The 27,434-nt window shown below is 43.9% G+C and overlaps 1 protein-coding gene across 13 annotated transcripts in view; it reads left to right on the top strand.

Annotated features, from left to right (window-relative positions):
• The window catches only part of macf1a (microtubule actin crosslinking factor 1a), a 228,834-nt gene that overhangs the window by 185,213 nt on the left and 16,187 nt on the right, over positions 1–27,434 (top strand). For 12 of the 13 annotated variants that reach the window (XM_086281216.1, XM_086281220.1, XM_086281218.1 and 9 more), the window contains 20 exons: positions 13,166–13,327; positions 14,313–14,483; positions 15,607–15,773; positions 16,981–17,140; positions 17,559–17,885; positions 18,941–19,025; positions 19,608–19,834; positions 20,756–20,962; positions 21,052–21,279; positions 21,398–21,616; positions 21,706–21,909; positions 23,601–23,826; positions 24,915–25,141; positions 25,275–25,397; positions 25,533–25,634; positions 25,771–25,872; positions 26,032–26,205; positions 26,353–26,508; positions 26,631–26,828; positions 27,101–27,229. In XM_086281216.1, coding sequence (XP_086137342.1) covers positions 13,166–13,327; positions 14,313–14,483; positions 15,607–15,773; positions 16,981–17,140; positions 17,559–17,885; positions 18,941–19,025; positions 19,608–19,834; positions 20,756–20,962; positions 21,052–21,279; positions 21,398–21,616; positions 21,706–21,909; positions 23,601–23,826; positions 24,915–25,141; positions 25,275–25,397; positions 25,533–25,634; positions 25,771–25,872; positions 26,032–26,205; positions 26,353–26,508; positions 26,631–26,828; positions 27,101–27,229 — 3,594 coding nt within the window. The remainder of the gene's footprint in view (positions 1–13,165; positions 13,328–14,312; positions 14,484–15,606; positions 15,774–16,980; positions 17,141–17,558; positions 17,886–18,940; positions 19,026–19,607; positions 19,835–20,755; positions 20,963–21,051; positions 21,280–21,397; positions 21,617–21,705; positions 21,910–23,600; positions 23,827–24,914; positions 25,142–25,274; positions 25,398–25,532; positions 25,635–25,770; positions 25,873–26,031; positions 26,206–26,352; positions 26,509–26,630; positions 26,829–27,100; positions 27,230–27,434) is intronic. The other variant, XM_086281224.1, reaches the window with a different exon arrangement.

Raw genomic sequence — 27,434 nt, 5'->3', positions numbered from 1 at the left:
TTAGTCAGACTCGAGCACTGCAGGTTTCTGGAAATACACCACAGCACAGCCCCAGTGTGTCTCGACAGGTAGACCGAAAACGAGAGGAGCACAGACGGACTGCTAGCTCTTCTAAAGCTGGAGTTAGACAGATCCCAGAGGAGCATTTTGAGTTGGTCAAGACTTCAGATTCAGAGAGGGATTCTCCTCTTTTGGACCAGGACCAGGGAGACAATGCCCCTCTCATCCCACCAAAACCAGTCTTCTGCCCCCCTACCAAGGCCCGCACCTGGCCCCGCAGCATAACAACAGGGAAAAGGACTCAAGTTGGCCTGAGACACAACTTCCCTGTACTCCCTCCTTTACCCCCCTTGCTTGGGGAGGATAATAACACAGATGAAGAGTCACTTTATCTTCTAGACCCCCCATCTCCCTTCCTGAAGGAAGAAGAGGGGCTAATATATGGAGGTCTGCCTCTCTCTCCCTGTATCAGTCAGGAGGGATGTGACGAGGGACTGCTTGGATGGGGTACTCAGGGTGGCGATCTCAGAGAACGCACAGCATCTGAACTCAAATTTGAGGAGGATGAGCACAGGATTCTTCAGGAGCTCGAAGAAGAGGAGCGGAGAAATGTTAGAAGAATACTTGAGGAGGAGGAGGAGGCCTGGAAAAAAGAAAGGGATAAAGCAGAGGAGGAGAGAGCTGAGCGAGAGGAAAGGGAGTGGGAGGCTGTTCTTAAATTAGAGAATAGGGAGATCATTGAACAGGCATGGCACAGGGAAACACTGGAATCAGAGGGATGGGATTTAACGGGCTCTTCTGGACATTGGCCTGTGCTGACTCCCCCTACTGGATTTGGGGGTCCTGAGGTCCCCAGTGCTTCACCTTGTCCCAGCTCGGGAGCAGAGTCAGATGACCTCTTTTTAGAGCTGGAGAGGCAATGTCAAGAGGATGAAGGAGAGGAGGGAGTGGAGATGAGTGTGGACCCTGAGCCTCTCGACCCATACACGCTTCCTTATTTGGAGGAAGAGGATAGAGAGGTGGAAGCAAAGACTGGCTGTGTAGATTTTGAAGGAACTCTTCCTATAGATGCATTTAATTTTACAGAGCCTGATGGTCTTGATCCTGGTTTAGATAAAACCACACGAGACTCGAACATAATTCACTCTGAGCACAATGAAGAAATTATAAACTTTGACTTGATTAAAGCACAAGACCACAAAAAAGAACATGGTTTCATAGATGAAGATTGTGACATTGACTATAATGAGGAGAGTAAGGTAGAGGAAGAGGAGATGAGTTACCCAACAGACTCTGCACTTGGTCAGCAGCTGGATACAGACTCCAGCGGGGGCCGTTTATCCCAGCCAGACAGAACTGGTACCAGTAACCTCACTCAGACAGACTGTGAACAAGACAAAGCTGCACAGACTGAGACAGACCTGGACAGCGGGGCGTCATCAGAGCATGACGGAGAGGATTACAAAGAGAGAGCCTCCTCTCCATCTCAAAGCCCTCTCAACCCTTATGCTGAGGAGGTGGAACATGTGGAGGAAGAGATTGAGCACGATGAAGGGAAATTGAAAGAGGAAGAGGAGTTAGAAACAGAGTGGGATGTGTATGACCAATCTGAGCCGAGTTTGGACAGTAGCGAGGGAGTTCTCATGGATCACTCCCTTGAGCCTCCGCACATGGCTGAAAAAGAAATCGACGATGAATGTATACAGGATGTTGACGTTCAAACTTCCTGTCATGACGCTCCTGTCCCCTCAGACTTTAAGCCTTCTGTGGCAATAATATTTGACCCAGAGGGGACATCTTTTGGATCAGACACTGAAAACTTAAATGTCCCCACAGATGTAGCTTCAGTACTGGACACATCTGAACTAGCCCCAGATCCAGAAGCCACACCCAAAATGACTGCTAGCACCCCCAGATCAGACTCTGAGCATACACACTCAGCACCACCTGCCTCTTCACCTCAATCACCTTCTAACACAGACTCTTGTGGCGCATGTTTGGATTCTAAAGACTCTGAAGCTTTTGTAATATCAGATAGTTTTGTTTACCTGGCTGTGTCTGCGCCTTCCCAGTACCCCAGTGACTATCCCCCTTCTCCAATTGAAGACTCAATTCCTCCCAGTCCTATCCCCAAACCACCCTGCTGCCAAGACCCCGAGGAGGAAGAGGGATCCTTTCTTTCGCCTGACAGCTTTGTTTACATGGCAGCACCTGAACGCCCCCAGCCCGGCCCTTCAGATGTTGGCTCAGCCTGTGAGGATACTCAGGAGCAAGACTTGGACTCGTACTCTGAGGGTACCCAGTCCGGGATGGACGGGGTGGAGTTTGTCCTGGGCTCTATGACAGGTGACAGTGACTGGGAGTCAGATGGCTCCGCTCTTGACGTTCCTCCCCTCACGAGCAGAGACCTGGCCTGGGACCAACTTGAGCCAGGTCTGCTACAGAGTCTATTTGCACAGACGGAGACGAGCCGAGCTCAAGCCTGTGCGCCCCAGGAAGACGAGCGCCCCACAGCTTCACCCGCAGACCCCCGTGTAGAAATAGAACGTGGTTCTGAATCAGAGAATGACTCGACTGCATTACCGTGTTTCAACCCTGATACACAATCAGAGGTATGCTTTTATTTTGAAAGTTTGACCATCAAGGTGTTTGATTTTTTTTTGTTCTTTTTGAGTGTTTTGGACTCATACTCTGAGTTGACCCAGGGTAAATCTAGAGTACATAAACTCGTGTTGTGCTCGGAGATGACCCATTTACAATAACACATTGTGCTGCTGTGTCGTTTAATTGTGCCATTTAGATATCTGGGATTGCGTAAATGCACTAAAACCGATTGATTTGGAACAGACCAGTGTCTATAAATGCCATGCCGACAAAGAGAAAGCATTAAATTAAACTCCTGGTTTACTGGTATCAAAATTTACCCTAATAAAAAAAGTTTGCCAGCAGAAGATCAAAAATGTGTTTTTAGCAATGATCCATTAGATGTGTACATGTGAGCACACAGAGGCACAGCGTGGAAAAAGAATTGGGTCAGGTAGCCGAGTGTTGAGAATAACTGATGTAGACATGGCATGGAAAATGTATGTGGAGGGAGGGAGTGGTGGAGAAGTTATGTAGACGCCATAATTAGCTAGTTGTGTTTCAGTAGTAGGGCTTTAAATTATTGCAATATGATGCTAAGCGGGGCGGGGGTTGTGCTGTTCATGGGAAACTAGCCTCAGGGCTACTCTGTTTATACCTATAATATGTGTGTGTTTGGGTTGGGATCCGCACTCGCATGCATTTGATTGATCACCTTTTTATTTGCGAGATGGTCAAGGCCTGCAGGTTACTTGCAGAGCTGATCGCAAATGCAGAGTTGAAAACCTCTCCCCCCGAGGCCGTGCTGCTGTTGTGTTTATGCTGTCTGTATATAGAGTACCGAACGCCTGTTTTCCATACAGAGTCAGGGCAGCTGCTCGTATCCCAGCTGTGTGTGTCTGTGTATGTGTGTGTTCCCGAGTAACACAGGCCAAAGTTTTCCCCGTTGTTTGAATTATTTGTGAGAAAGGTGCTTGAGGTGTTTTATGAGGCTGTGTTTGTATACCAAGTGAGACCTTTGGGTGACTTTTCTGTTTGGATTGATTTGATTTCTGAGTTTGTGATCAGAGTTGGAGCACAGGCAAGTTACCGATATGAATTTTTTATAAATGCAGCAAAATTAGCCTGTCGGTGACTGTAGCGCGCTCATCTTTATCTGCATTCAGTATTCGACTTGTTTTGTCTGCGTCGGGTCTTCTATCTCGGAGGTGTGTATTTATATGGGTTTATGTCATCGTGATGGCACGTTTGACAGCTTGTCCTGCTTTCTAGGTGTCAGCGTCTGGCTTAGAGTTGCTTCTTGACTCAGAATTTATTTATTTATTTTTGCTCCTCACGTGTTTTTAAAATGTGCTGCAGTTCTGATAATGAACCGTAGCTGCTCGAACAGGGTAAAGCTGGTTTCAGAGATTAAAGATATTAGCAAATCTATCATATCTCCTTTGAGATGTTTGCATACATGAAGAGAGGCGAGCCGTTTGTAATGTCTGTGTGTGAGTGTATTGCTTATAAAACAAAAATGTCGTCTTGTTTTGGGAAATTCTTCTAACACGATGACCCTAGCGGTTTAAGGTAAGGCAAAAAAGGTAATTACTTCTCATCGCGTACATTATGTATGAGCAATGTGCGGTTTGAGTGGTCGCTGATGCACCTGCTGCCACGCTGACAACGCAGGCTCCTGGTCGTGTTTTATTACATTATATTTTTTATCCAGGTAAACGTTGGCTGCTCTTGGGTAACGGCCGAATTATTGTACCCTGTGTGGGTTTAAGAGTACATTACGCCGTGTATTGGTGAGTGTGTGGTTGGGTGTGTAACTGATTTCTGTGTTATCAGTCCTCGTTTGTTTGTTCTCCCTGCAGTTACAGCTGCTCTGGCCTCAGTTTAATGCAATCAGATGTCATGTTCGCTCCCTCCTCAGATGTAAAACAGGAGAATTGCAGCAGGACAGAGCGCTGAGCTCCAGGTGACCTGAAATGACACCAGGCCTGTTGCAGAGGAGGAAAGAAAAGGCTCTGGATGATGTTTTTAAGACTAAAAATGGTAAAACTAGGATTGCCACTCGTCAAGCCAACATCCTGACTATACTTACCTTTTAAATATTTATGTAGTGTAGAATTTGAAGGCTGTTAAATCTGTATGAGACCTTTTCAGGTCTGTAATAATTCTTTTTACAACTTAGATATACAAAGAGCTCCAATTAAAACTTTCATTCATGAAGGAGATGACTAGAATTTACTTTAGCAGGGTTTTTTTCTGAGAAAATAATTTAAAGATCACTGCACTGATCCTGAACCTCAGTATGCATATTAGTAACACCCCGCTGCCACGGAAACACTGTGCTGTTTATTGTTTCACAGTAATGACTAATGGACAGCAATCGGGAAATTTGACTCTAGGGTTCTGTTCACGTTCCTGAAAGGTGACCAAAGAGGTTCTTTTCAATGCATGCTTGTGTGTTTTGTATTCAGACTCACACTTCCTCTTCTCAACTGACTGTTGCATGCTTGGATGCATGCTTGGATGCTTTTGTCGCTGAGATAAAGAGGTGAGAGGTAAATACTGCGGCTTTCTGTGAGTGGACCTGCCTCTGCCAGCATGGTTGCACAAACAGTGTGTGAAGTTGTCCGGGGAGTATAAACTTAGATATCAGATAAGGATGTGTCAGGACTAACACTCAAACTGTGGGCTGGACTTTGTTGCTTGTTTTTGACCTCTAAAGTCTTTGTCTTGTTTGCCTCTCGGTGTGTCCACCTCTGCTTCTGCTTTTTACTTTTTTCCTCTTCGTTAAACTCGTCTTTTTCACGTCTTTTTTTTTTTCGTGCTCTTTGTTCTTCTTTCTTTATTTCTTCCCTCCCACTTCAATATTCTGCTCTCGTTTAAAACCAGTGCGTACACTTAAACAAACACCAGGCAATTTTCATGTTAAGTTGCTGATAGAAATTAATTGAAAAGGGATGATGTGACAACCATGGGGAGGACAGATACCATCAGATGAACTGACAGAGTTTATTAAGACAAAGGAGCAGGCACAAAAACACAGGCGACAGGGGAGGTAGGGTGGAGGAAGCTTTTGTTTTCACAGGGAAGCACCTTTTAGTGGTACACGAGGCCTTAGTACAAAGATAAGAGAGCCACGCTGGCAGGCAGATGCAAGCAGAAGGTCTTTGGATTAGCATGGAGCTCATTTTAAAGCACAGTGTGTGTATGCGTGTCCCGCAAACAGACAGACAGACAGATGGACGAGCTTTGCATGCTGTTTGATGAACTGGAGCGAGGGAACATACAGTACAGACAGGCTGAACGATGGCAGCTTATGCACTGAGTGACAGTTCTGAAAGAGTTTGTTTCATGGTTAACATTTTGTTGTCTTTGGGTGCTCTCTGCAGACACAGGTTTGAAGTTCTTAAAAGGGTCTTAAATGATTAAAGGCTCACATCAGAGGTAGTCGCTACGGAGTGGATGTAAAAGATGGATGAATGACATCGCTCATTGGTTGATAGACTCTCATGTTGAAGCCTCAAGTTAAGCTTCATGAGCAGAATGGAATTTGTGAACAAAAAGGTTGGGTGGGGGGGGGGGGGGGGGGGTGATTACTGAGAACAACAGGAGACTTTTAAGAGTCAATAAATATGTGAAAATGACTCAGCTCTGATGTTTTACAGCGTCACGGATGACCGCATCCAACCTTGTATAATGCTGTGAATGACACTGAGATTAGGGTTGATCTCTTCCCTCAGGAGTGTAGCTACTCGTCTCTGTTGGCTCCTATAAAATCTGATGCTCTGAATCGTTTTCCTTTTATTTAGTTGTGGTGCTTTTGATGTTGAAACGGAACAAGATCCAGATCATCCCTCCCAACAGTGCCATCGCTTGTTGTTGTTGTTGCACGCTGAAGACTGTTTCAAGATGTAGTGCAAAAATCTGAGGAGGGCCTAAATATTTATTCTGGCCTGGGATAAAAATGTATTTAGACGTGGCAAGAACGTGTTGACCCAGGCTAACAGCAACTTGTTTATGACCAAGCTTTATGAGCAAGCTGCACCCATAAACTATAACTCGTTGAGTTTTTTGTTAGCACTAGTAAACACACAACAGGACACATTATTTGGGAGGTAAATGCATTAAAAATGCTCCAAAAAACACTAATATCACAAATACAGTGCAGCCCTCAATTCAAGCCTTAATAAAATTTAGACTAGAAAGCTTTTAAAAACATAAAATAAAATAAAAATCCAGACATCCACAATATAGTTGCTGTGAAATGGAAACTGGCTTTAGAGGCCAAAAATGAAGTCTTTAACCAGTGCATAAGCGTTAACGCCGCTTTTGAGTCGGCCTCCAGTGGCCATTGGAGGAACTGCAGGTTGTAGCGCTTGCTGGGTTTCGTTCTTCAGTTCTAAAGTTTGCTGGTTTGTAGTCATAAGAGGTTTTTCCCTTTGTTGCGACAAACTTCTCTCAGTCCGTACAGATCAGTCAAAACAAAATCTGAAACATTTGTAACATTTTAGAATTATTATATTTTTTATATCCTGCACGTTTTTACACATTGCATATAAATTATGTTCCGCTAGAAGGAAAGACATCTTTTGTCAGCTTAACGCCTTAATATTTCTTTTGAAATGACTTCTGAAAGGTTCGGTGTGGCGTTAATAAATGGGTCTTAAAAAGATTTGCTGTAGCTTTCAGCTGTTGCTGAAATCAGAACAAGTACAAGATGAAACGGTGGAAACAAACGGGCTGAAGAGGCAGATGAAAAAGCAGAGAGACAGACGAGCAGGGGTAGATCGAGCCAGGTGGCTTAAGGTCTGCAGCTCATACATTTGTGTTTCAATTGATGTGATAATTCCGGTTGTGAACATCCGCCTCTGGGATAAACCTGCAAAAGACGGAGAAGAGAGGGAGGGGGGATGTGGAGCATTAAAGCAAAAGCAGGGAGACATTGATCTCCCACTAGAACTGAAGGTAGTTGTGTTTAAAATACATCAATAGTACATCAAATGTTTGCAGTGTTTTTAGTGATTTTTACATATTTTTCCTCCCCCTTTGCCTCATGCTGTGTCACTCCCACCTCTCTCTCTTTCTTTCTTTCTTTCTGTGATATCAATGAGAAGACAAACTCTTAAAAACACAGAGCACTAAAATCCAGGGAGATTTTTCAAGAGAAACACCAGAGAGGGGAAAAAAAGATGGAAATAATTCAGAATTCCTCCATTTCTTTGTCTCTCAGGGAGTGATTTAGCACAAATAAATCCCACAAATATGCAGAAGATGATTAATCCTGTGAATGAAGTAAATGTTTAAAAATCCCCTCCCCCCTGAAAAAAACTGCTGGTTGGACAGAACAGGGGAAGAAAAGGAGTGGGGCGAGGTTTTGGGACAGTGTGTTTTGAATGCAGTCCACATTTGCATGAGATTTGTATCTGTTTGTTGGTGTTCAAATACAGGTTGGCTGGTTTCAAATGGGATTTATGAACCTATTAGCTCCCTTCATCCCTGTGTCAGATTTATTTAGACCGTGGATTAAAGGAAAACCTCACCGACAATACCATTTTCACTTTGTGGTTTAGTGGGGAAACAGATTTCTTCCCCTTCCTCCTTTCTCCTCTTTTCTTGTTCCATTAGAAAGGAGAGAAAGGAGCAAGTGAGGAAGGATAAGGGCTGGAAGACAGGAAGAGAAGGAGAGACGAGAGCTGAGGCAGGAAGAGAAGGGGAAAAGGCGAGAGAGGAGGAGGAGGAGGAGGAAGGATGGGGGTGAAAGAAAAGCAAGTCTGGGCAGTGCTGTCAGGACCAGTTCAGTGTGTGCTCATTTTCTCCTGTTGGTTTTCTCTTTATTGCTCGTATACGCTTCTTCATCGCACAGCAGGTTCATCTCACCTTCTCTCAAGTTTCAAGCAGTTGTAGCTTCACAGACACTCTTAAAGAAGATGTTTGTGATTTGACCACCAGCACTCACAAAGTTTCATAGTAACAGAAATCAGTTATGAAGGGAAAGGCAGATGAAAGGAGAGGACGCAGTTCAGAGAGCAACTTTAAAGCCTCGATAACAAGTCGGAAAAGCTGAGCAACATCCTGCAGAGCCCAGATCTTTTTAGATGCAAGTGCTGTGTGTTATTAATTTCCTTTTTCTTATTTTTCTTTTCTTTCGTGCATGTTTGTAACCGTAATGGTAACAGTTAAAGGAAAGCTGCTGTGTGTTAACAGTCAGCATGTCCGCGATCTGAAATTGATGTTCTCGACATATGCCATCGCACAGCTCCAAATCTGAGCCGTGTGTGCGATCGATGCGCCGTGATGCGAAATTCCAGTTCGAGATCCAGTGAGAATATTCCTGCTGGGATCGCGAGTTCTTTCTGCATCCGTGTTGTTAAACATCAGCGCCACAGTCACATGTTCACTGTGCTCGCCATTATTCTTGGTCAGAACTGAGATCATAGCTTGACTGCTCACTTCAGCAACAACATAAATTTCAGCCCAGTTAAACCAGTGGATGTGTTAAAGTTGTGGGTTTTTGTTTTGTGGTGTTTTGGTCAGGAGGCATGCCCAGAGTAGGGAATGTTTTTGTGCAGAAAAATCAACAGGTGCTGGCAAGCAGGCGATCATTAATAATCCTTTTCCAACATGGATTCTCCTTTGGAAACCATGTTAAAGCTTTTGCTAACCTCTAGGTTACTATTGTTGAACAAAGGCTCTCTTTTTCCCTCATCTCCACGGTGAGTGAGTTTTTAGGGGGCTTTTAGGGGGGAAAGGGCTGAAAGGGATTAATGACACAAGACAGATTGAGCACATAAGCATTTTTTTTCTATTTTCTCATTTTCATAGTCATTGGGAGTCATTAAAATCATGATTTCATTAATCTACTAATCACTAAGTGACAGTATCTGCCTGTGATCTCATGATGGATGTTTCCTTGAGGGCCTGAAAGCATGTTTTTTTCAATCAGACTCCAGCTGCGAGCAGTGGGGGTGCACATACAGACAAATAATTTGAACAGTTTGAACAGAGCTTTCTTTAACTGGGTGTGGCTCCCTTGGAGGAAAAAAGTGATGTCAGCTGCTTTCGTTTGAATCAGAACGTGACCACACCGCTCCCACTCGGTTGTGTTGAAGCAGATACAGTGCGAGTCTTTGGGTGTCACATTTCTAATATATAAATTATAAATCTTGTATTTTTAGCTTTGATTCTGTTGCTTATTTACTTGTGAATATTTAATGTTTGGCAAGTTTCTTTTATTTATTTATCCTCTTTGAAAGATGCGCTTATCAAACTGTTAACCTTTGAGGCACAGGCCAAATACTTAAATCTGGGAATTGGCTGCTAAATTTCTAAGCGTTTCACCAGCTCTTTAAACTGTTGAGATACTGCAAACAGAGCTTTATTTAGCCTCCTGTATCAACACCTCACAACCTTCTCCAGCTTTACTCAGATCCGCCTTCATCCCAGTGTTTTGTATCGCCTGTCCACGCTGAACTGCGGCTGAAGTGAGAAAGCCAGTGTGGGTTTGCAGTCCAGATGGAGAGTTTGAGTAGGAAGAAGGGGAAGTATGGGAGACGGGAGGAGGAGGCGGCTATGGCGGGGAGAACGAGAGGAAGATGAGAGGAGGTAGAAAGATGAATGATGACATGACGTGAGGAGAAAGGTTGAGTATGGCAGTAAAGCTAAGTAAGATCAGTCGGAGAGTTTGGGTGCATTTTTAATTCTTATTTTTTTGCTGCATTGCTGGCTGAGGTAGAGAAGAATGACAAGTATGTGGGACATTTTCCAGAGCTCTGGTTTAGTAGATTCAGCTACTCAGAGCTGGCGAGAAAGAGAGCGAGCAGGGCGGCTGAAGTAGAGGCAGAAAGAAAAGAAAGAAAAAGGAGGGAGAGCAGACAGAAATGCAAGCGCACACAACCTATAACGTTTTTATATACATCTCTGTGCATGCGTGCGTGTGTGTAGGTGATGAATGGGCGGACTTTCCCTGTTTTTTCCTTTTCTGCTCTCCTCTATCTCAAACACACACACGTCAGGATAAGGCGAAGGGTGGAGCGGGTCATGGTTAAAGTCATTGTTGTTCTGGCCGACAGACTTCCTGTTCCAAGCAGCTATGACGCCCATCGCCGCAACACAGCTGTGTCCAAACTGGACGGGAATACACACACACAAAAACGGCTCATTCATATTTAATCATGCACAGCGACTAATACCTGTAGAACACTTAGTCATTTCGTGTACACACACACATAATTACACACACTGATTAGCACTTCTGCACAAAAAAGAATCCTATAAACACGCAGATATGGAAGTACACGCACAAACGCACACGTGCGTGCTGGCATGGACGACTTGTAGTTTGATGCCATATATAAACCAGATGAGCAGAAACCTGTAAAGCCTTTGATTATGACCAACTGCAGCTCAACAACTTCCAGTCCAGCTACAACAGCGAGTCTGTAAATGTCTCCAGCACATCATAAATCCGGGTGTAAGGATTTCAAAGCTTTAGACTTCAACAAATCATGTCCTGAATGGTAATTCTTCTTCTCGAGATTTATTTTTCATCATACATTTAAAAGCCTGAAGAAAATTCACTCTTTAGTTCCACATTTTATCACGTTAAAAAAACATTACTTAGCAGAATGCGGATATCTGAAGATAACCTTTGATTATTCTTAGTGAATCTAATAGAAAAACTTTGAATAGAAATCTGTGGAAAGTTCAGTTTTCTGACCTTTCACCTGTTCACTGTCACCTGACTTTAAATCGATGAATGCAGGATTGTTTTGCATCTTACAATTTTACAAAAACACAACATATCTAACATTTCATAGTGAAAATAATGACCCATTTATCTAACACAGTATTACATTATTACTTTGGTAACACTTTCAGCTGTGAATGCTCCCAATCTGTGGTGGCATTTCCCTGAAACCCAAACCTTTTATTTTCCCATTTTCTCCTCTCACTCGCTTTAAGTGAGCCCCCCTCTCCTCAGTGTTTAACACCAGCTATTTTCCCTCAGGCATTGGATTTACCACAGTCTTGTGTATGTGTGGCCTGGATGTGCACATCTGGTTATTGTGTGTGTGTGTCTCTTTGTGTGGCCATTGGGGTTTGGCTGCAGTAGCATCACAAACCACCACCACCAGACCTAATTCTCCCTTTTTGGACCGATTCTAAATGTCAGGACTTCTCAAATGTTTTCACGACAGCCCCCTCCTCCCCGCCCCTCAGCCCGGCATTACTGTCATGGATTCCCATTTGATGGGATTTCATCCCAGAGGCAGCCAAGAAGATTTCCTTTGTGGTGGTTTGCAGCGTTCCCACTGGTCAGAAAGTTGGTGGAATACTGTGAAATTTTCGACCTTGTCTTGCGGATTTGGCAAATTGTTGGATATAACAGGATGGTTTACTGGAATTTAGCAGAATGTCATTCTTTTTGTCCTGACATTTTATTGCATTAGGTCGTGGTTTGGGGCTATTTTTCTTCACAGTAAGGCTGCAGCGAAAACTGTTTACCCCTCTAGAAAAACAGCATTAATAAACCAAACAGGAACAAGAATTTATAGGTCTGGGAAGAACTCCAGATTCTGAAATGTGGAAATTATAGTCAAGTCACACAGGTTTGTCATGTGATGTTTTTGTGGGGCCTTTGAAAGAAATGTAGGATATGAAAAACGCCCATCACAGTTACCACGGGACGAGTAATAATATTAGATTGTCAATATACGGTTTCAAAAATCTAATATATTTTATTTTTCCCAAGTTCGAGATAAATAACTTGCAGATTAATACCGCTCAGTTTACTACTGACACCTTAGCTGCTGGAGAGCTTTGCAGTTTTCCATCGGTGAGCCAAACGGGACCCGTCACCGCTGCAGAATGTGTTTGCTTACAGCCGTGACACAGTTTTACTCTGAGAGAGGGAGACTGACTTATTGGCTATCGCTCAGTCTTTTTCGGCCTGGGAAGTCAAGTCTGGTTGTCTTTAGCGTCGGATGGCTGCTTCTATTGTCATCACAAGATGGCTCCAGCCCTCCACTGTGACGTGCATGCGTGATTAATGTGGCCAGACAGGCAAAGTTGTGTGTGTATGTTTTATAAACGTGTGTTGGTGTAGGTCTGCCTGCCTGTTTGTGTGTGGATTTGGGGGTGTGAGCGAGTGAGGGCTGTGTGCACCCATACGGTACGGTTTGTGTGTGTGTGTTGTCAACTCAGCCTTTTCCAGCCATCCTGTTACTCGTCTAAACCTCTAATCCTCGTAATCCCCCCCTCACCCCTCCTTTTTTTCTCCTCCTCCCTCCACCCTCGTTTTTCCAGTTCCCTTCCTGTCTCCCACTCCTCTCTATCCAGTATATCCACTTCTATATGTAGGCACATAAAGTGGGACGGTTCACTTCCAATTGTTGTCGTGCAGATTGAGTATGTGGTGTATTTTTGGCTGCAGACTGCTGCTGAACTGTGTGTTTAAATAAACAGTTGAAACTCTTTCTTTCCTTCTGCATTTTTTCTTTTCTTTTTTAATAATTCATGGATGGAGTAAGTCAGTCAAACAGTCAGTGACAAACCCCTTTCTTTCTCTTCCTTCTCCTCTCAGGCTGTGGAGAGAGAGCAGGTAGACAGCATTCAGCCAAAGCTGCAGCACGTCAACGCAGTGGGTCAGGGTCTCATCCAGAGCGCCGCCAAACACACCGACACCCAGGCGCTGGAGCACGACCTGGAGACCACCAACCTCCAATGGAACTCACTCAACAAGCGGGTACGGCTCTAGAAAAGATCCAGTGATGGTCTAAACCATCAGGATCAGGTAGGGAAAACAGATAATAGGCCAAAATCAGCAGCGTAAGCACTGTAAGCACTCAGCCTTGGAGATGGTTTAAAGGTAAAACCAAATACTTAAAGCTCACTGGTGCATCTGTACTGGTCTCGACTCCTGTGTGTTTTTCATTATCTCAGCAAAGATGTTTAATTTTCACTGTCTTCTGCATCACATCAAAAACTAAGAAAATTAAGAGTTATAACGTTGTCCTTTTTTTTAAATCACATTTTGAGTTCAGCCTTTTACTGTAGCTGCAGTGGCAGCTTGTTGTTATACTTCTCTATATATATTTACCCGTATATGTAAAAGGTGGATGTAGACAGTCACAGATTTTCTTTTGATTTCTTAAGTTTAGCATTTTCAGCAGGGCTGTTTGGGGGTTTTTGGAGCCAGGTGTTATCATAGTTTGCCGAGAGGGTGAAGTGAATGAAGCTTTGTTAGAAAGCTGCCTCCACATTCTGTGCAAACTGGTGACAAAGATGTTAAAAGAATTTCTCACTTCATGCACTGTGTGTTTCTATAAATAACCACACAGCAGTGAAAACTGTTTTTAGAGTGAATTTGATTCAAAATGCTCCAAAAGGCACCAAGAAACAAACATGCAGTCCAGTTCATGGCTCCAGATATCTGAGTTGAAGGGTACCAGCTAGCAGTTTACTCAGAATCCACCTGACAAGTGGACGAGTCTGTATTAAGTAAACTCGTCATAAGCCTCACTATTCTTTAAATCTGTTAGTTAAGTGCCAAGCTGTTAACATGACTATTTCTTCTCTTTAATTCTGCATAAGTACATGAAAGTCTTTAGGGATTGACTTCCTTTGGAGCTTATTGGCTCTTTCTTTATCCCAAGATATAACCTCTTGACTCTATTAAACCTACGAATCACTTTTGTTTCCCTATTCACAATCATCTCTGCTGTCCTCAGGTGGCAGAGCGGATCGCCCAGCTGCAGGAGGCCCTGCTGCATTGTGGGAAATTCCAGGATGCTCTGGAGCCGTTGCTCAGCTGGCTGAGCGACACAGAGGAGCTGGTAGCGAATCAGAAGCCTCCATCGGCCGAGTACCGCGTGGTCAAGGCCCAGATCCAAGAGCAAAAGGTACGAGAGGGATGAGAGAGGAGGGAAAACATGAAGAACAGTTTCAGTGTAAAGTAAAGCAGCACAACACGCAGCAGCATCAGTGAGTTGCTTTAGGTCATAAGTGAGGCTTTCATTCCGCGTCTGCTCTGATTTTAAATTTCACAGATTTAAAGCAGCATTATTTATGCTATTCAGATGTCCTCAGTGTCCTTCATCCTCAAACAACCTCAAAAAGTTATTTGAATGACGAGCGCATGCACACAAACACATGTACACTTGGTCAATGGTCCGTCTGACTGGCATCCAAACGGCCCCAGCTGACCGTCTGCCAGCGAGACTGGCATAAAAACACACACACACACATATGTGCACACATGGTGGAGTTGTATTGTTTTCAGAGACACAGTCAGACTCCTTCCCTTGTTTATCCTACATACATTTCCTGTGTTTGTGCACATATGGGGCCGTAGTCTCAGCCAGCGATCAATCACATGTGTTTACCTCCGTGACGGAGAGTCACGTCACCTGCAGGGGGGGTGCGTTCTGAAGCCGAGCTGTCAGCAGAGGTTCAAAGCAGGGAGAGTGGGGCTGATATCTAAGCAGGAAGGAATTAACAATGAGAGACGTCGTTTCTTAATGTGCAAACAGTCCGATCAAAGGTGACAACAGCCTTTGTTAATGTTTAACAGTTTAGATGGAAAAGATATCGGCCAACCTGCACTATCAGACAAATTGATTTTATTAAAAAAGGAGACTTTCTCTGATTCCCTTCACTCCTTTCACGCCTCAGACACATTAGCACAGACTTGCATGCTTTGTTGAGGCATATTTTCTGATTTTAGTCACGCCGCCCTTTGACAAACATGGACGGATTAGCTTTCACGTTCTGATTTGAAAATGAGAGCGTGTTGACAGAAATGTAATTACTATCAAATTTAATTAGGTAGTGTTATTGAGCAGATAAACAGATGACTTCTAATGCGTAAGCTTTAAAGCCAACTTCATTATTGTGTTCAGTTTTTGTTTTAATCAGGTGTTACTTAACTTTATGATCCATTTCCAGACTCCACTGCTGTTGAAATGCGGTCTGTTATTTCGTTCATACTCCAAACTTCGCTAAGTGTGTGTTCCTGTCCTTCAGCTCCTCCAGAGATTGTTAGATGACCGCAGACCGACAGTGGACATGATCCAGGCTGAAGGAGAGAGGATTGCAGCCACAGCAGACTCTCAGGACCGAGAGAAGATCCAGACCCAGCTGCAGAGTCTAGCAGAGAGATGGTCTGACCTGCTGGACAAGGCCAGCGGCAGGTAAAGCCCCTCACAGCTAAGGTGGCCCAAAGTGGGATTTACAGTCTTTGCTGGTGACAGAAAGACGCTCTCATGCGGTCTTCTGAAAAGCCAGATCTGCGTATCCTGATTTGGGTGACGATACGCTTAAATCCAGCGCTGATTTGCTGAACAGAAAAGTATGCAAGAAGCACAAACACTGGCAGCAGTTTTCAATAGTTTAATACTCGTTTTCAAGAGTTGTCCACATATCTTCAACACAGTGCTCTGATTAGTCCACATAAAAACATGCAGATGTGGGTCTGCTTTGCTTTGCACCTACAAAATACCTGAGAGCTACTGTACCAGGTTCTGTGAGAAGAACCCAGGTCCAAGCTCTGATGGTGTTTTCTGTTTTTAGTCCCCTTCAGCGTCGTCAGTGCTAAAGTCTAAATCTTTATCCTTTTTTAAAGAAAAACGCAGCAGAGATGATTTATGAGTTAAGATGTTCCTTGCTGCGTGTAACGTTGTGACTTAAGTCTACCTCAACATCATGTTATCTCTGTGTGGCTCCATCGAACGCCTCTGTCCCTGAAGAAATGTTGGAATCATAACTTTTGGTTCCTGTGGTGTAATTTTAGAGGTTCTTTTGTTCACCAGGGAAATGATACACATAAATACACAACACACAAAGCACAGCTAAGAGGTTTGATACCTCTGATGTGTCTGCTCGTGAAAAGTAGAGGAGTCATAATGTATAATGTTACTACACATTCATGCCCGGCTGCAAGCTGTAGCAGATGATAGAAGAATCTCTGACATGTCTCTGGAGTTTATTACAGCGTCTTTCCTGAACACACACACACACACACACACACACACACACACACACACACACACACACAGTGTTGCTTTCTGTACAAACACGCGATAAGCTTTTCTTGGCAATGACTCTCACTTATCTGCGCACAAAAGTCGTGTTTTCTTACCACTTTGCAAATCCTCCCTCTGCCTCAGTCAAGCTACAGTAATCTGTTTTATCTTTTCATGAAATACTTTTAAGCTGAATTATTTATGAGAAACATTTAATAAACAAAGATATAACCACTTTATGACAAACATCCAAGACCCAATCTGTCAGTGACACAAAAAACAAACTGTGAAAGCAATAAAGAGACCCCTCTCCTCCTGCCGCTCCTCCTCCTCTTCATCATGGAGTTTTCTCACCTCCTCCCCTCTCGTCTCTCAGACAAAGGCAGTTGGAGGAGCTGCAGGTTTTGGCTCTTCAGTTCCACGAAGCCCTCGAGCCACTCGGGGAATGGCTGAGCACCACGGAGAGACGCCTAAGCTCTGCTGAGCCTATGGGAACCCAGACGGCAAAGATCACCCAGCAGATCGTCAAACACAAGGTACCGTTTGCCCTCAGAGACCCGATTAGGGTAAGACGCTGACTTGCATTTAGATTTTATAGATTTTCATTCCCCGTGTGTCGAGGGAAAAGACGACGCATCCATCCGGACGAGCAGAGTCGGCGATCTTCATTGATGAAAATCATCCTAGAACCACAAAGCACTAATTTACAATCAAAACATGACCTCCTACGAGTTTCCTTTTATTGGTTTTTATTTCAGTGGTGTCAAGTTTTTTCTCTTTAAGTCATTCAGTCATCCATTGATGTTTGTCGGTTATGATTTTATCATCTGCATGCTCATATTTTAAGTTTTTATCCATGTTCTTTGTGTTTTTCTTTTCTTTGTTCACCTCCCTTCACTTCAAAAACACTCTCTCTCTCGCACACACACACACACGCACACCTTCACTTCCCAGGCGCTCCAAGATGACGTGTCTTCCCGGGAAGCCGAGGTTGACCACCTCGAGTCGCTGAGCCAATCGCTGAGCCCGCTCAGCTGCGCGGCTGATCGCGATTGGTTAAGCGAACGTGTGGGATCGGTGAGGTCTGGTCACTCAGAGCTTGCTGATTGGTGCTCCAGGCGGGCGGGCCTGCTGGAGCAGGCACTGGCCAACGCTCAGCTGTTTGGGGAGGACGAGGTAGAGGTGCTGAACTGGCTGGCGGAGGTGGCTCAGAGACTGGCTCAGGTCTCTGTACAGAGCTATCGGCCCCAGGTGCTGGCCGAGCAGCACAAACACACTCTGGTACGACTTGATGAACACACGCTGAGTGTCACTAGAAGCGCTTCATCTCCTCAAAACTCAAGAACTTAGTAACTCTGTCTCTGAGAGAGCTGCACAAATATAAGATCCCTTCAGTAAGATAACAGTTTGTGTCATGGGCGTTAAACACTTTCAGTTACACATTTTCCAAAATCACAACAATTTATACTATAAAAAAATATGAATATTTAAAGTGGACCTATTGTGTTTATGCTTCCAGCTCCACATGTTTATTATTGGACTCTGCCAGAGTAGCTTTGTGTAATTGACAGTTTAAAATAATCTTTATTTATCCCGTACTGAGCCCTGGTGTAGCCCCTCAGTTCATCCGCTATAAAAGACCTCATATCCACTCCTCTCCCTTTAAGCCACATTTCATCTTACTCGCTGCCCCTCACAAACAAAAGGTTTCAAGCAGGCGGGTCGGGTGAATAGTAGTGTTCACATGTGACGATGTTAAGGACAGTCTCACTCTGTGACTGTCTGAAATGGAGCGTTTAGAGCTTAAGTGGGTCAGACCAGTGCAGCTGCCCTTCTATCAGTGTCAAAACGTTTAATTAAACATTTAATTATTTTAATTTCATTTCATGTTTATCCATTATTTACCTACTTTGGTGTTGTGTCAATGAGGAAAAGCTGCAAAACCTATGCAAATAAAGTTAAAAGTTTAAAATTGATTAACTACTTCATGTTTTCCAGTTTTTGAGCCGATTCTGGCCCCTGGGCCTTATGTTTGACACCCCTGGTTTAGAGTTTGAAGGACTACATTGACCTCTTAGGTCATTTATAATATGAGCGTCCATCACTGTAACAGTACATATATGACAGATCCTAACCATAATAGGTCTCCTTTAAGGACCGAGAAGCCTGAAACAGAGCTAAACCCATTTAAATCAAGTGTAATAAACATTATAAACAGAGTTTCAGTGAGTATAATAAAACTTGGATGCTGTTTTATTTCTTACATTTTTCCAGTAAGTCTTTGGCTGCAAAAATAAAACAGTTCGTGTTCATTTTCACTCCTTTTATTCCCTCAGGCTCTGAATGAAGAGATCTTGAGCAGGAAGAAAACCGTGGACCAGGCCATCAAGAACGGACAAGCTCTACTCAAACAGACCACAGGTGATCGCTCACGTCTTTGTGAATCTTCTCAGGAGTTTCTTCCTTTTTCGGCTTGTACTTAAAAGTGTTGGTCTGGTGTCGGGTTGTGCATTAAATCTGCCAAAGGATAAAGAAACTCTTAAATCAGTGTTTTTTACGGATGCAGAAAGTCCAGGCTTGGGGAGAGACTCGCATCCAAACCACATATTTTTTGATCAGCAGTGAACCAGACTGTAACATCTGGTTTTTGTTTATCTTGGTATATCTTGATATTAGCCATGCTGACTGTTTCCCCTTTAGTGAGTTGATTGTTGGTCTACCCATGACTGCATTTTGTGTTTTTATTGTCATATTTAGGCCGTTAGACAAATGTTGTGGCCATAAAAGGAGCGCCAAGCTGTCAAACTGAGGATCCTGTGAGATTTTACAGAATATATCGATATTTTTTTTTAGATTGAACAAGTTTGTGTGTCTCACTAAAGATTCTGCAGAGATAATATGCTCGGCTGGAATGAAGGAGATCATATTTTTATACACTCTGCACATGGTTTGTTGACGTATCCTGGTTGAACCCAGTTACCTGACCTCTGCGTCGTCCTGCAGGTGAGGAGGTCCTCCTGATCCAGGAGAAGCTCGACGGCATCAAGTCTCGCTACGCCGAGATGACGGCCGGCAGCAGTAAAGCCCTCCGTACCCTGGAGCAGGCCCTGCAGCTGTCCACGCGATTCGCCAGCGCCCACGACGACCTCAACCAGTGGCTGGACGGTGTGGAGACGGAGCTTAACACTGTTGAGCCCGACGCCTCACCCGCCTACCAGGAGAGACAAAAGGTGGGAGGAGTCGGGTGTAGTTACGATTCTTATTCTTTTAAAAACAGACTTTCAGATTTAAACGGCAGCATTTTTCTTTTTTGTTAATTGTGTTTTTATGGATGTTGTAAACTGTTTCCATTTAGCCAAAATAACACAAAAATAATCGTGTGAAAACATGAAGACCGCAGAAGGAATTAAAGGCAGCTTAACTGGATTTCTTAAGTTAAATATTTAGACACGATGATCTAATGTTTGTGCTCCAGTTTTTCACACGAGAATCACAGGTTCCTCGTGTATTTGTTCCTCTGCCAATAAGCGAGTGGGTCAAAAATTTGTGTTTGGAGTATCGCTGTAACACTGCATGCATCAGTTGCAGGCATTCTTATGTGCACACTGATTTTCAGTTTCTCCAGAATCTCCTTTAAAACAGGCTACGATGAAGCATCGTCATCTTTTTTTACTACACGATCAGCTTTTGCGCTTTTTAGTAACCAGTGCACTGCTCAGTCAACCACATTTTACAGCTTTTAAAGATCATTTTTTAACATTTTCATAATAAAGAAATTGTACAAAATGTCTGAAAAGCTCATTTAACTCCCGTCTATAATGACATTTTCAGCCTTTCCAATCTCAACCTACCCACAGCTGAGTTACCATAGAAACATTGATTTCTGGGAGCTCCATAACAGTTTGTAAAAGCTATTGAAAGGATTATTGCCATTTAATTTGTTCCAGTTTTTTCACTCTTCGGTGACATTTTCGGTGTTCTCATTTTGACTCAAGCAGCAGAAAAAAACAGATGATACACTCGATGCCATTTAGACAAGTTTATTTCAGCTTTACGTTGATGCATGTGGTCATATTAAAGAATTGATATAGGAAATATTTCTGCTTTTTCGCAGATTGTGCTCTATAAAACTAAAAGTTTCACTGTTGCAGGAGTTGAAGAAAGTGTCAGCAGAGAAGCGTCTGGTGTTGGATACAGTGAACGAGGTGGGCAGCGCTCTGCTGGATTTAGTGCCTTGGCGAGCCCGGGAAGGCCTGGACCGCCTCGTCGCAGACGCCAACCAGCGCTACCGACAGTCTGATGAAACAATCACTCAGCGGGTTCAACTGGTACAAGCTGCCATCCAGAGGTCGCAGCAGGTACTGCAAGTAGTTTAATAAGTCTAAATTTTCATTCTATTTTTTACTTTGATTGGTTAAAATGGCTGAACGCTAACTCCTCCCTTCAGTATGAAGAGGCTGTGGATGCAGAGCTGGCCTGGGTTGGGGAGACGGAGCGCAAACTGGCATCTCTGGGGCCGCTGAGTCTGGAGCCTGACGTGACCGTGGCCCAACTGCAAGTGCAGAGGGCGTTCAACATTGACATCATCCGACACAAAGACACAGTAGATCAGCTCCTCAGCACCAGAGACGACATCTTAGAAGCATGCAGTGATGCTCAGAAGGATGCACTCATGGTAAGATGCTCACAGACACAGTTCTGGGCGTATTGAGTGAACGGGAAGGAAAGTGAGAACCTTCAAGAAGTGCAACAGAAATAATCTCTTATATCTGAATCGTCATCCTCTTCCTCAGCTCAAGACGGGCTCTTTGAGCGCTCGTTATGATGCAGTGAGTCAGAGCCACAGCGAGCGGTTCTCAGCTCTGGAGCAGGCCCAGGTTCTTGTGGCTCGGTTCTGGGAAACCTGCGAGGAACTAGAGCCGTGGCTGGGTGAAACTGAGACCCTCATCGCCCAGCTTCCACCACCAGCTATTGACACAGATGCTCTCCGGCTGCAGCAGGACCAGATGAGAGTAAGCGAAGACCTTGAATATCATAACCTGGTTGTGCTTTTCTGATTAAAATAAATGCTCACTATCCGTGTTTTTAATTTCCTCTCCAGCTGCTCAGGGAGTCCATAGCAGAACACAAGCCACACATCGACAAGCTGCTGAAAATCGGACCTCAGCTGGCCGAGCTCAGCCTGCAGGAGGGTGCGAGTGTGACGCAGCGCTACGCAGATGCCGAGAAACGGTACCAGGCCATCAAAGAGGAGGTCAAAGGTCGTGCTACAGTACTAGATGAGGCGGTGTCCCAGTCTGCACAGGTAGGGAGGATAAACTAAATGTTTGGACATTTTTGCCTCAGCTGCAGACCTGGGTCTAATAATTTTAGTAAACTGTGCCAAATTTGTGTAGCTACACCAGTGTGGCCGTCAGCACAGATAAAAGAAGTGCTTTTGAGCCCAGGTCTGTTTAGAGCTTTAATGCAGTGTCTGCAGCCCACAACTAAATGAGTACGTCTGACATGATAACAGCATGAGATGTATGCAAGTGTGTTTTTGTGTCTAATGCCTGCTCTACACTAGATGATACACGATTTGATGGAGATACATTTACATTTACTTACACGTGCAGTTAAAGCTACATTTTATTTTAGTCGTTTTCAGATTTTGAATTTTTTTTGTTGTTTAGCCAAAGTGGCCTCATGTAACTGTGTTTCATCATACGTTCATAGCAAAACATAATTTTTTGTGCCATATTTCATCTTCTTATCAAGTAATCTTCTTTACAGACGTTTAACTTTTTCTTTGCATTTCATTTCACGAGACATCACTGAATCACGGGTGTTGCTGCCCTCGATGTATCAGTTTGTACTGTTTGCATGACTCTGATTTAACTCATTGCATTGTTTCTCCACCCTCTTCAAACCAATCCACATGTGGCTCCCCTCTCTCCCTCCACCCGCACTGTCCACCACTTTCTTCTCATCCCTCACTCCAAACTACACCACCTCGTCTCTCCCTCTTTAATCCTTAACCTTATGTTCACCTCTCATCCTTGCAACCCCCATCCCTTCCTCCATCCCTTGTTCATTGTGGATGTGCTGTGCGTGTTGCCCCTCACCACCATTTTCTCCACGGTCACTGCTCACTGCAATCACCCAGCTGGTAGAGGTAAGACCCCTGACTGACATGAAACCGACACTCAGGGTGTGTTTGGGCCACATGATTGGATCAAATAACAAAAAATGAATCAATACTAAAGCAATAAAACTTTCACAAATCAAGTGCTAATCATTGGGCTTTCTTTTTATTTCACATTTGCAGGATGAAAGCTGTTATCGATTTTTTTTTTTAAATAAATGATTAAAGTTCAGTATTGAAAGTAATCGTTTATTCACTGGAAAATTAACTTGAATTGATTTGTGTCAGCTACAGTTTTATTGATTGAAACATTCATAAGAATCATGTTGTTTCTCACCCTGAGTGACCAAAACATTGAATCAGATCGGTCCCTTTGGTTTATGATTGCAAGCTTGAATAAAGCGTCTACACCAGGCTTGATTCAAGTCCTAGAGGTCCTTCTGTATCATGTAGCGCTCTCCTCGTGGTTAGATGAGATTTGTTTTGTCATAATCAAGCAGTTTGATTTCCCTCTAGAAAGATTATCCTCTTAGGAATTGAACCACGAGTTCTTTCTTCTGTAACACGTCTGCTACATTTATAGTTCCCTTTTGTGTGGTAGGTTTGAGTCCCGCGTTGTCATAGTTACATAACCTGGCTGGCTTGTTGAAAGTGAAGAAGTGATATTTTATTACATTTTCTCTTGAAATCTGAAATGAAATTATAATAAAAATTATAATTAAAAAAAAGTTTGAGCAGTCTGCCACAGATGGCTGCCCACCTACGCGATATCTCAGTATTTTCCCGCTTTCAACATGTCGCCCAGCTATCGAACTCTATCAAATTCTCTCCTCCGTCAAAACGTCCTCTTACACGTCTCCTTCTGCCCTCAGTTTCACGACAAGATGGACCCACTGTTGGAGACTCTGGAGGGGGCGGTGCAGCGGCTTCGGCAGCCTCCCCCCGTGGCTGCAGAGGTGGAGAAGATCAGGGAGCAGCTGGCAGAGCACCGAGCCCAGGGACTAGAGCTGGACAAACTGCTGCCAAGCTTCTCCGCCCTCTGCGCCCGCGGCGAGGAGCTCATCGGCCGAGCGGCTCATGACGACCCTGCTGCTCAGGGTAAGTGACTCGAGGATGAAGCTGTCTGTCAGTGACAGCTTCACAATGTGTAGACATAAAAGAAGCAGGCAGGTCACAAAGTTGTATTTGTCGCATATTCTGCATCCAGCGATGAGGGGCTGGATTAACTGATCTCATGACATCTTGTTTATGGAGGACTAAAACTGCCAAAATCATAAATAAACGATCAATTCACACACAAAAATTTTTTTTATAGATATAGATATATGATATGAATTGAATTGAATAAATAAAAAGTTTTTTATAGAGAGAGGGAGAGAGAGCGATCTGTATATGATTTGAATTGAATAAATAAAAAGACTGAAATGTAATTTAATTAATTCAGAAAAAATGATCAGTTTGACATTTCAGAAATCAACAAATGCCTATATTTTAATTCAATTATAATTGCATTATTAAGGATTTAATGTCATATTAATGATTATACTGAATTAGTCATTTAGTTTTAATTCGGCAGTGTCAGTCCTCCGTATAACTGGCTTATAAACAAGCTACAAACTGAACAGTGCAGCTCTGACACCTTTTACTGGAAATGGAAAATTCAGGCTCTGACTGGAACAAAACATTTCCCTGTCTAAGAGTACAGGGCATCAAAATTCGGAGTGGTTCAGAATAAAGAGGCTTCTGTAACCTTTGTAAAAACCATTACAATCTTATTGTGGGCTCCAGTCCAGTAAGTTCACTAGCTGAAGAGAGTGGGTCTCTAATTGTCACCAGGTCAGTTCGCAAATCTTAAAAAGAAAAGGAAAAGAGGAGAACCAGCAGTGAAGTTCTGCTCAGCACATTGTGAGACAGAACACACACATCTTTGTTGTGTTGGCCTTTCTGCTTTGATGCCCTGCAGCCCTCCTCAACATGAAAGGCCTCACTGTGCACTGGTAGTGGGAGTGAATAGACCAAACATACCAGTGCAGTACATGAGATGTCAGGATCCAGACTAATATGACATATGAAACTGATACCAGACTGCATTGTGTGACCTAAGAAGTGTTTCCCAGTCTGACCAGCAGCGTTTCTATATGAACCTCTTTAAAATGTCACTTCCCTCTTTTCCTGTTTTCATGCAGCTGTCCGTTCCCGCCTCCTCCGCCTGCGCTCTCTATGGGATGAGATCCGGCAGCGTGCTGAAGAGCGAGAGGGGAAACTCAATGATGTCTTGGACCTGGCTGGGAAATTCTGGGCCGACGTGGCGGCGCTACTGAGCACGCTCCGAGACTCCCAAGATATCGTGAAAGACCTGGAGGACCCCGGAGTGGACCCATCGCTCATCAAACAACAGATTGAGGCTGCTGAGGTATGGAGGAGGCAGAAACATGCTTCGTGAAGACGAAAGAGTTCATCAACAGCTGAAATGTTTGTTTTTGTCTTTGTCCTCCACATTTTTATGCTAAACGAGTCATTATGATGTCCCTCTGTGCATGTGCTAGGCCATCAAGGCGGAGACGGATGGCCTGAGGGAAGAGCTGGAGTTTGTCAGGACCCTCGGAGCTGACCTCATCTTCGCTTGTGGAGAAACTGAGAAGCCTGAAGTCAAGAAGACCATAGATGAGGTTAGAAATCACAATTTCCTCTGAGATTAATAAAGTATATCTGATTCTTAAACCAGGATCACGTTGTTGTGAAAAAGTGACCACTTCCTTCTGAAACGTTTTACTAAACGGTGACTCTTTTTATCGCTCTCTCAGATGAATGCTGCTTGGGAGGGACTGAACCGAACATGGAGAGAGAGGATGGAGAGACTGGAGGAAGCCATGACTGCCTCAGTTCAGTATCAGGATGCACTGCAGGTTTGTGCCCTTTCTTGATACAGCTGTATAGCAGTGCTACCATAAAAAGCTCAGTTGTTTTTGTACCAGTTTAACTGTGGCGATCAGGACGTTCCCGTGGATTACTGTTGGAATAATTTCTGTGTAATTTTTCCAGTCCATGTTTGACTATCTGGACAACGCAGTGATCAAGCTGTGTGAAATGTCAACTGTGGGAACTGACCTGGGAACTGTCAAACAACAGATTGAGGAGCTTAAGGTTGGAATGATAGTTGGATTTTTCACTAGTTGTGTATAAAATCTAGATATCTTACAAACACTTTTTAAAGTCAGATGTATATCAGTGCCTAACAACAAGCTGTTCTCTGTCTTATTTCGCACCTCGCTCTTCTACTTGCGCCTCCACTGACCTGAGCAGCAGTACAAGGTGGAGGTTTACCAGCAGCAGATTGACATGGAGAAGCTGAGCCACCAGGGGGAGCTGCTGTTAAAGAAAGTGTCAGACCAGACCGACAGAGACATGATCCAGGAGCCGCTGACCGAACTCCGACACCTGTGGGAAAACCTGGGGGATAAAATCACCCAACGACAGGTGTTGAAAGCACATCTTAACATTTAAAATCTGAAATTTGTTCTTCGTCTCAGCTCTTCTGTTTCTCCCGAGGAAGCTGTTGATATTGTTCTTTTTGTTGGTGTCCTGTAGAATTGCGTGTATTTGACTGTCTTTCTTCTACCACAGCACAAACTGGAGGCTGCCCTGCTGGCTCTGGGTCAGTTCCAGCATGCCTTGTCTGAGCTGCAGGCCTGGCTGACCCACACACACACCACTCTGGACACACAGCGACCCGTCAGCTCTGACCCCAAGGCCATCGAAATTGAGCTGGCTAAACACCATGTATGTCCTGTTATTACCTGCAGGAAGTGCATCTCTGTAATCAGTTTTAACTTTCTGAAGAGCACTTATGCGTATATTTTTCCATCCCAGCATTCAAATCTTTCTTCCTCTTTCCTTCCCAGGTTTTACGTAATGATGTGCTGTCCCATCATGCCACAGTGGACACTGTGAACAACGCTGCCGCTGAGCTGCTGGAGTCCTCTCCTGGCGATGAGGCGGGCAACCTGAGGGATCAGCTCGATCAGCTCAACCAGAGCTGGGGGAGTCTACTGCTCAAAACCCAGGAGCGACAAAAACTGCTGGAGGCCGCCCTGCAGCAGGTACTGCAAAGAAGCAGAAAATTAGATCTGTGCTTGCTTTAGTTAGATTTAACTTGACTGGTAATTAACAAAATATATATTTCATAGTGATTGTTTAGATTGTTTTTGAGCTAGATGTAGATCTTATATCATCTGAATGGTTGTGAAGTGTTGATTGTGATGCTCTGTCATTAATTTCATCATAATAGGTCTATTTGATTGTTTCATGACATGATTTTCAGTTTAGGTTCAACTTGTTCATGCTTGTTGGTGTCTCACTGGTGTCTTTGTAGGCTGAAGGTTTCCATGGGGAGTTGGAGGAGTTCCTCCAGTGGCTGAGGAGGACCGAGAGCCAGCTGTCTGCCGCCAAGCCAACAGGCGGTCTCCCTGAAACCGCCAGGGAGCAGTTACAGCAACACATGGTAACGTTACACCTTCATACTCACATCATCAGGGACAATACACAGGCACACGTCACAGCCCACAGTGGTTAGACACATTGGTGTTATAACTCTGAAAAAGGGAAAAAAAATACTTTATAGAATAAAAAATAAATAAACATTGAAGTACAGACTGGCATGTCTATGTGACGTGTTATCATGCTATCAGATATTGAGATTGGGCCAT

Source organism: Aulonocara sp. 'chitande type north' Nkhata Bay, linkage group LG22 (assembly GCF_057382095.1).
Source record: "Aulonocara sp. 'chitande type north' Nkhata Bay isolate Kocher_YH1m ecotype deep benthic linkage group LG22, A_spYH_male_GT1.1, whole genome shotgun sequence".
In the NCBI taxonomy this organism is placed as follows: Eukaryota; Metazoa; Chordata; class Actinopteri; order Cichliformes; family Cichlidae; genus Aulonocara; species Aulonocara sp. 'chitande type north' Nkhata Bay.
The sequence above is the reverse complement of the archived record's forward strand: the minus strand, read 5'-3'. Positions and strand labels throughout refer to the sequence as shown.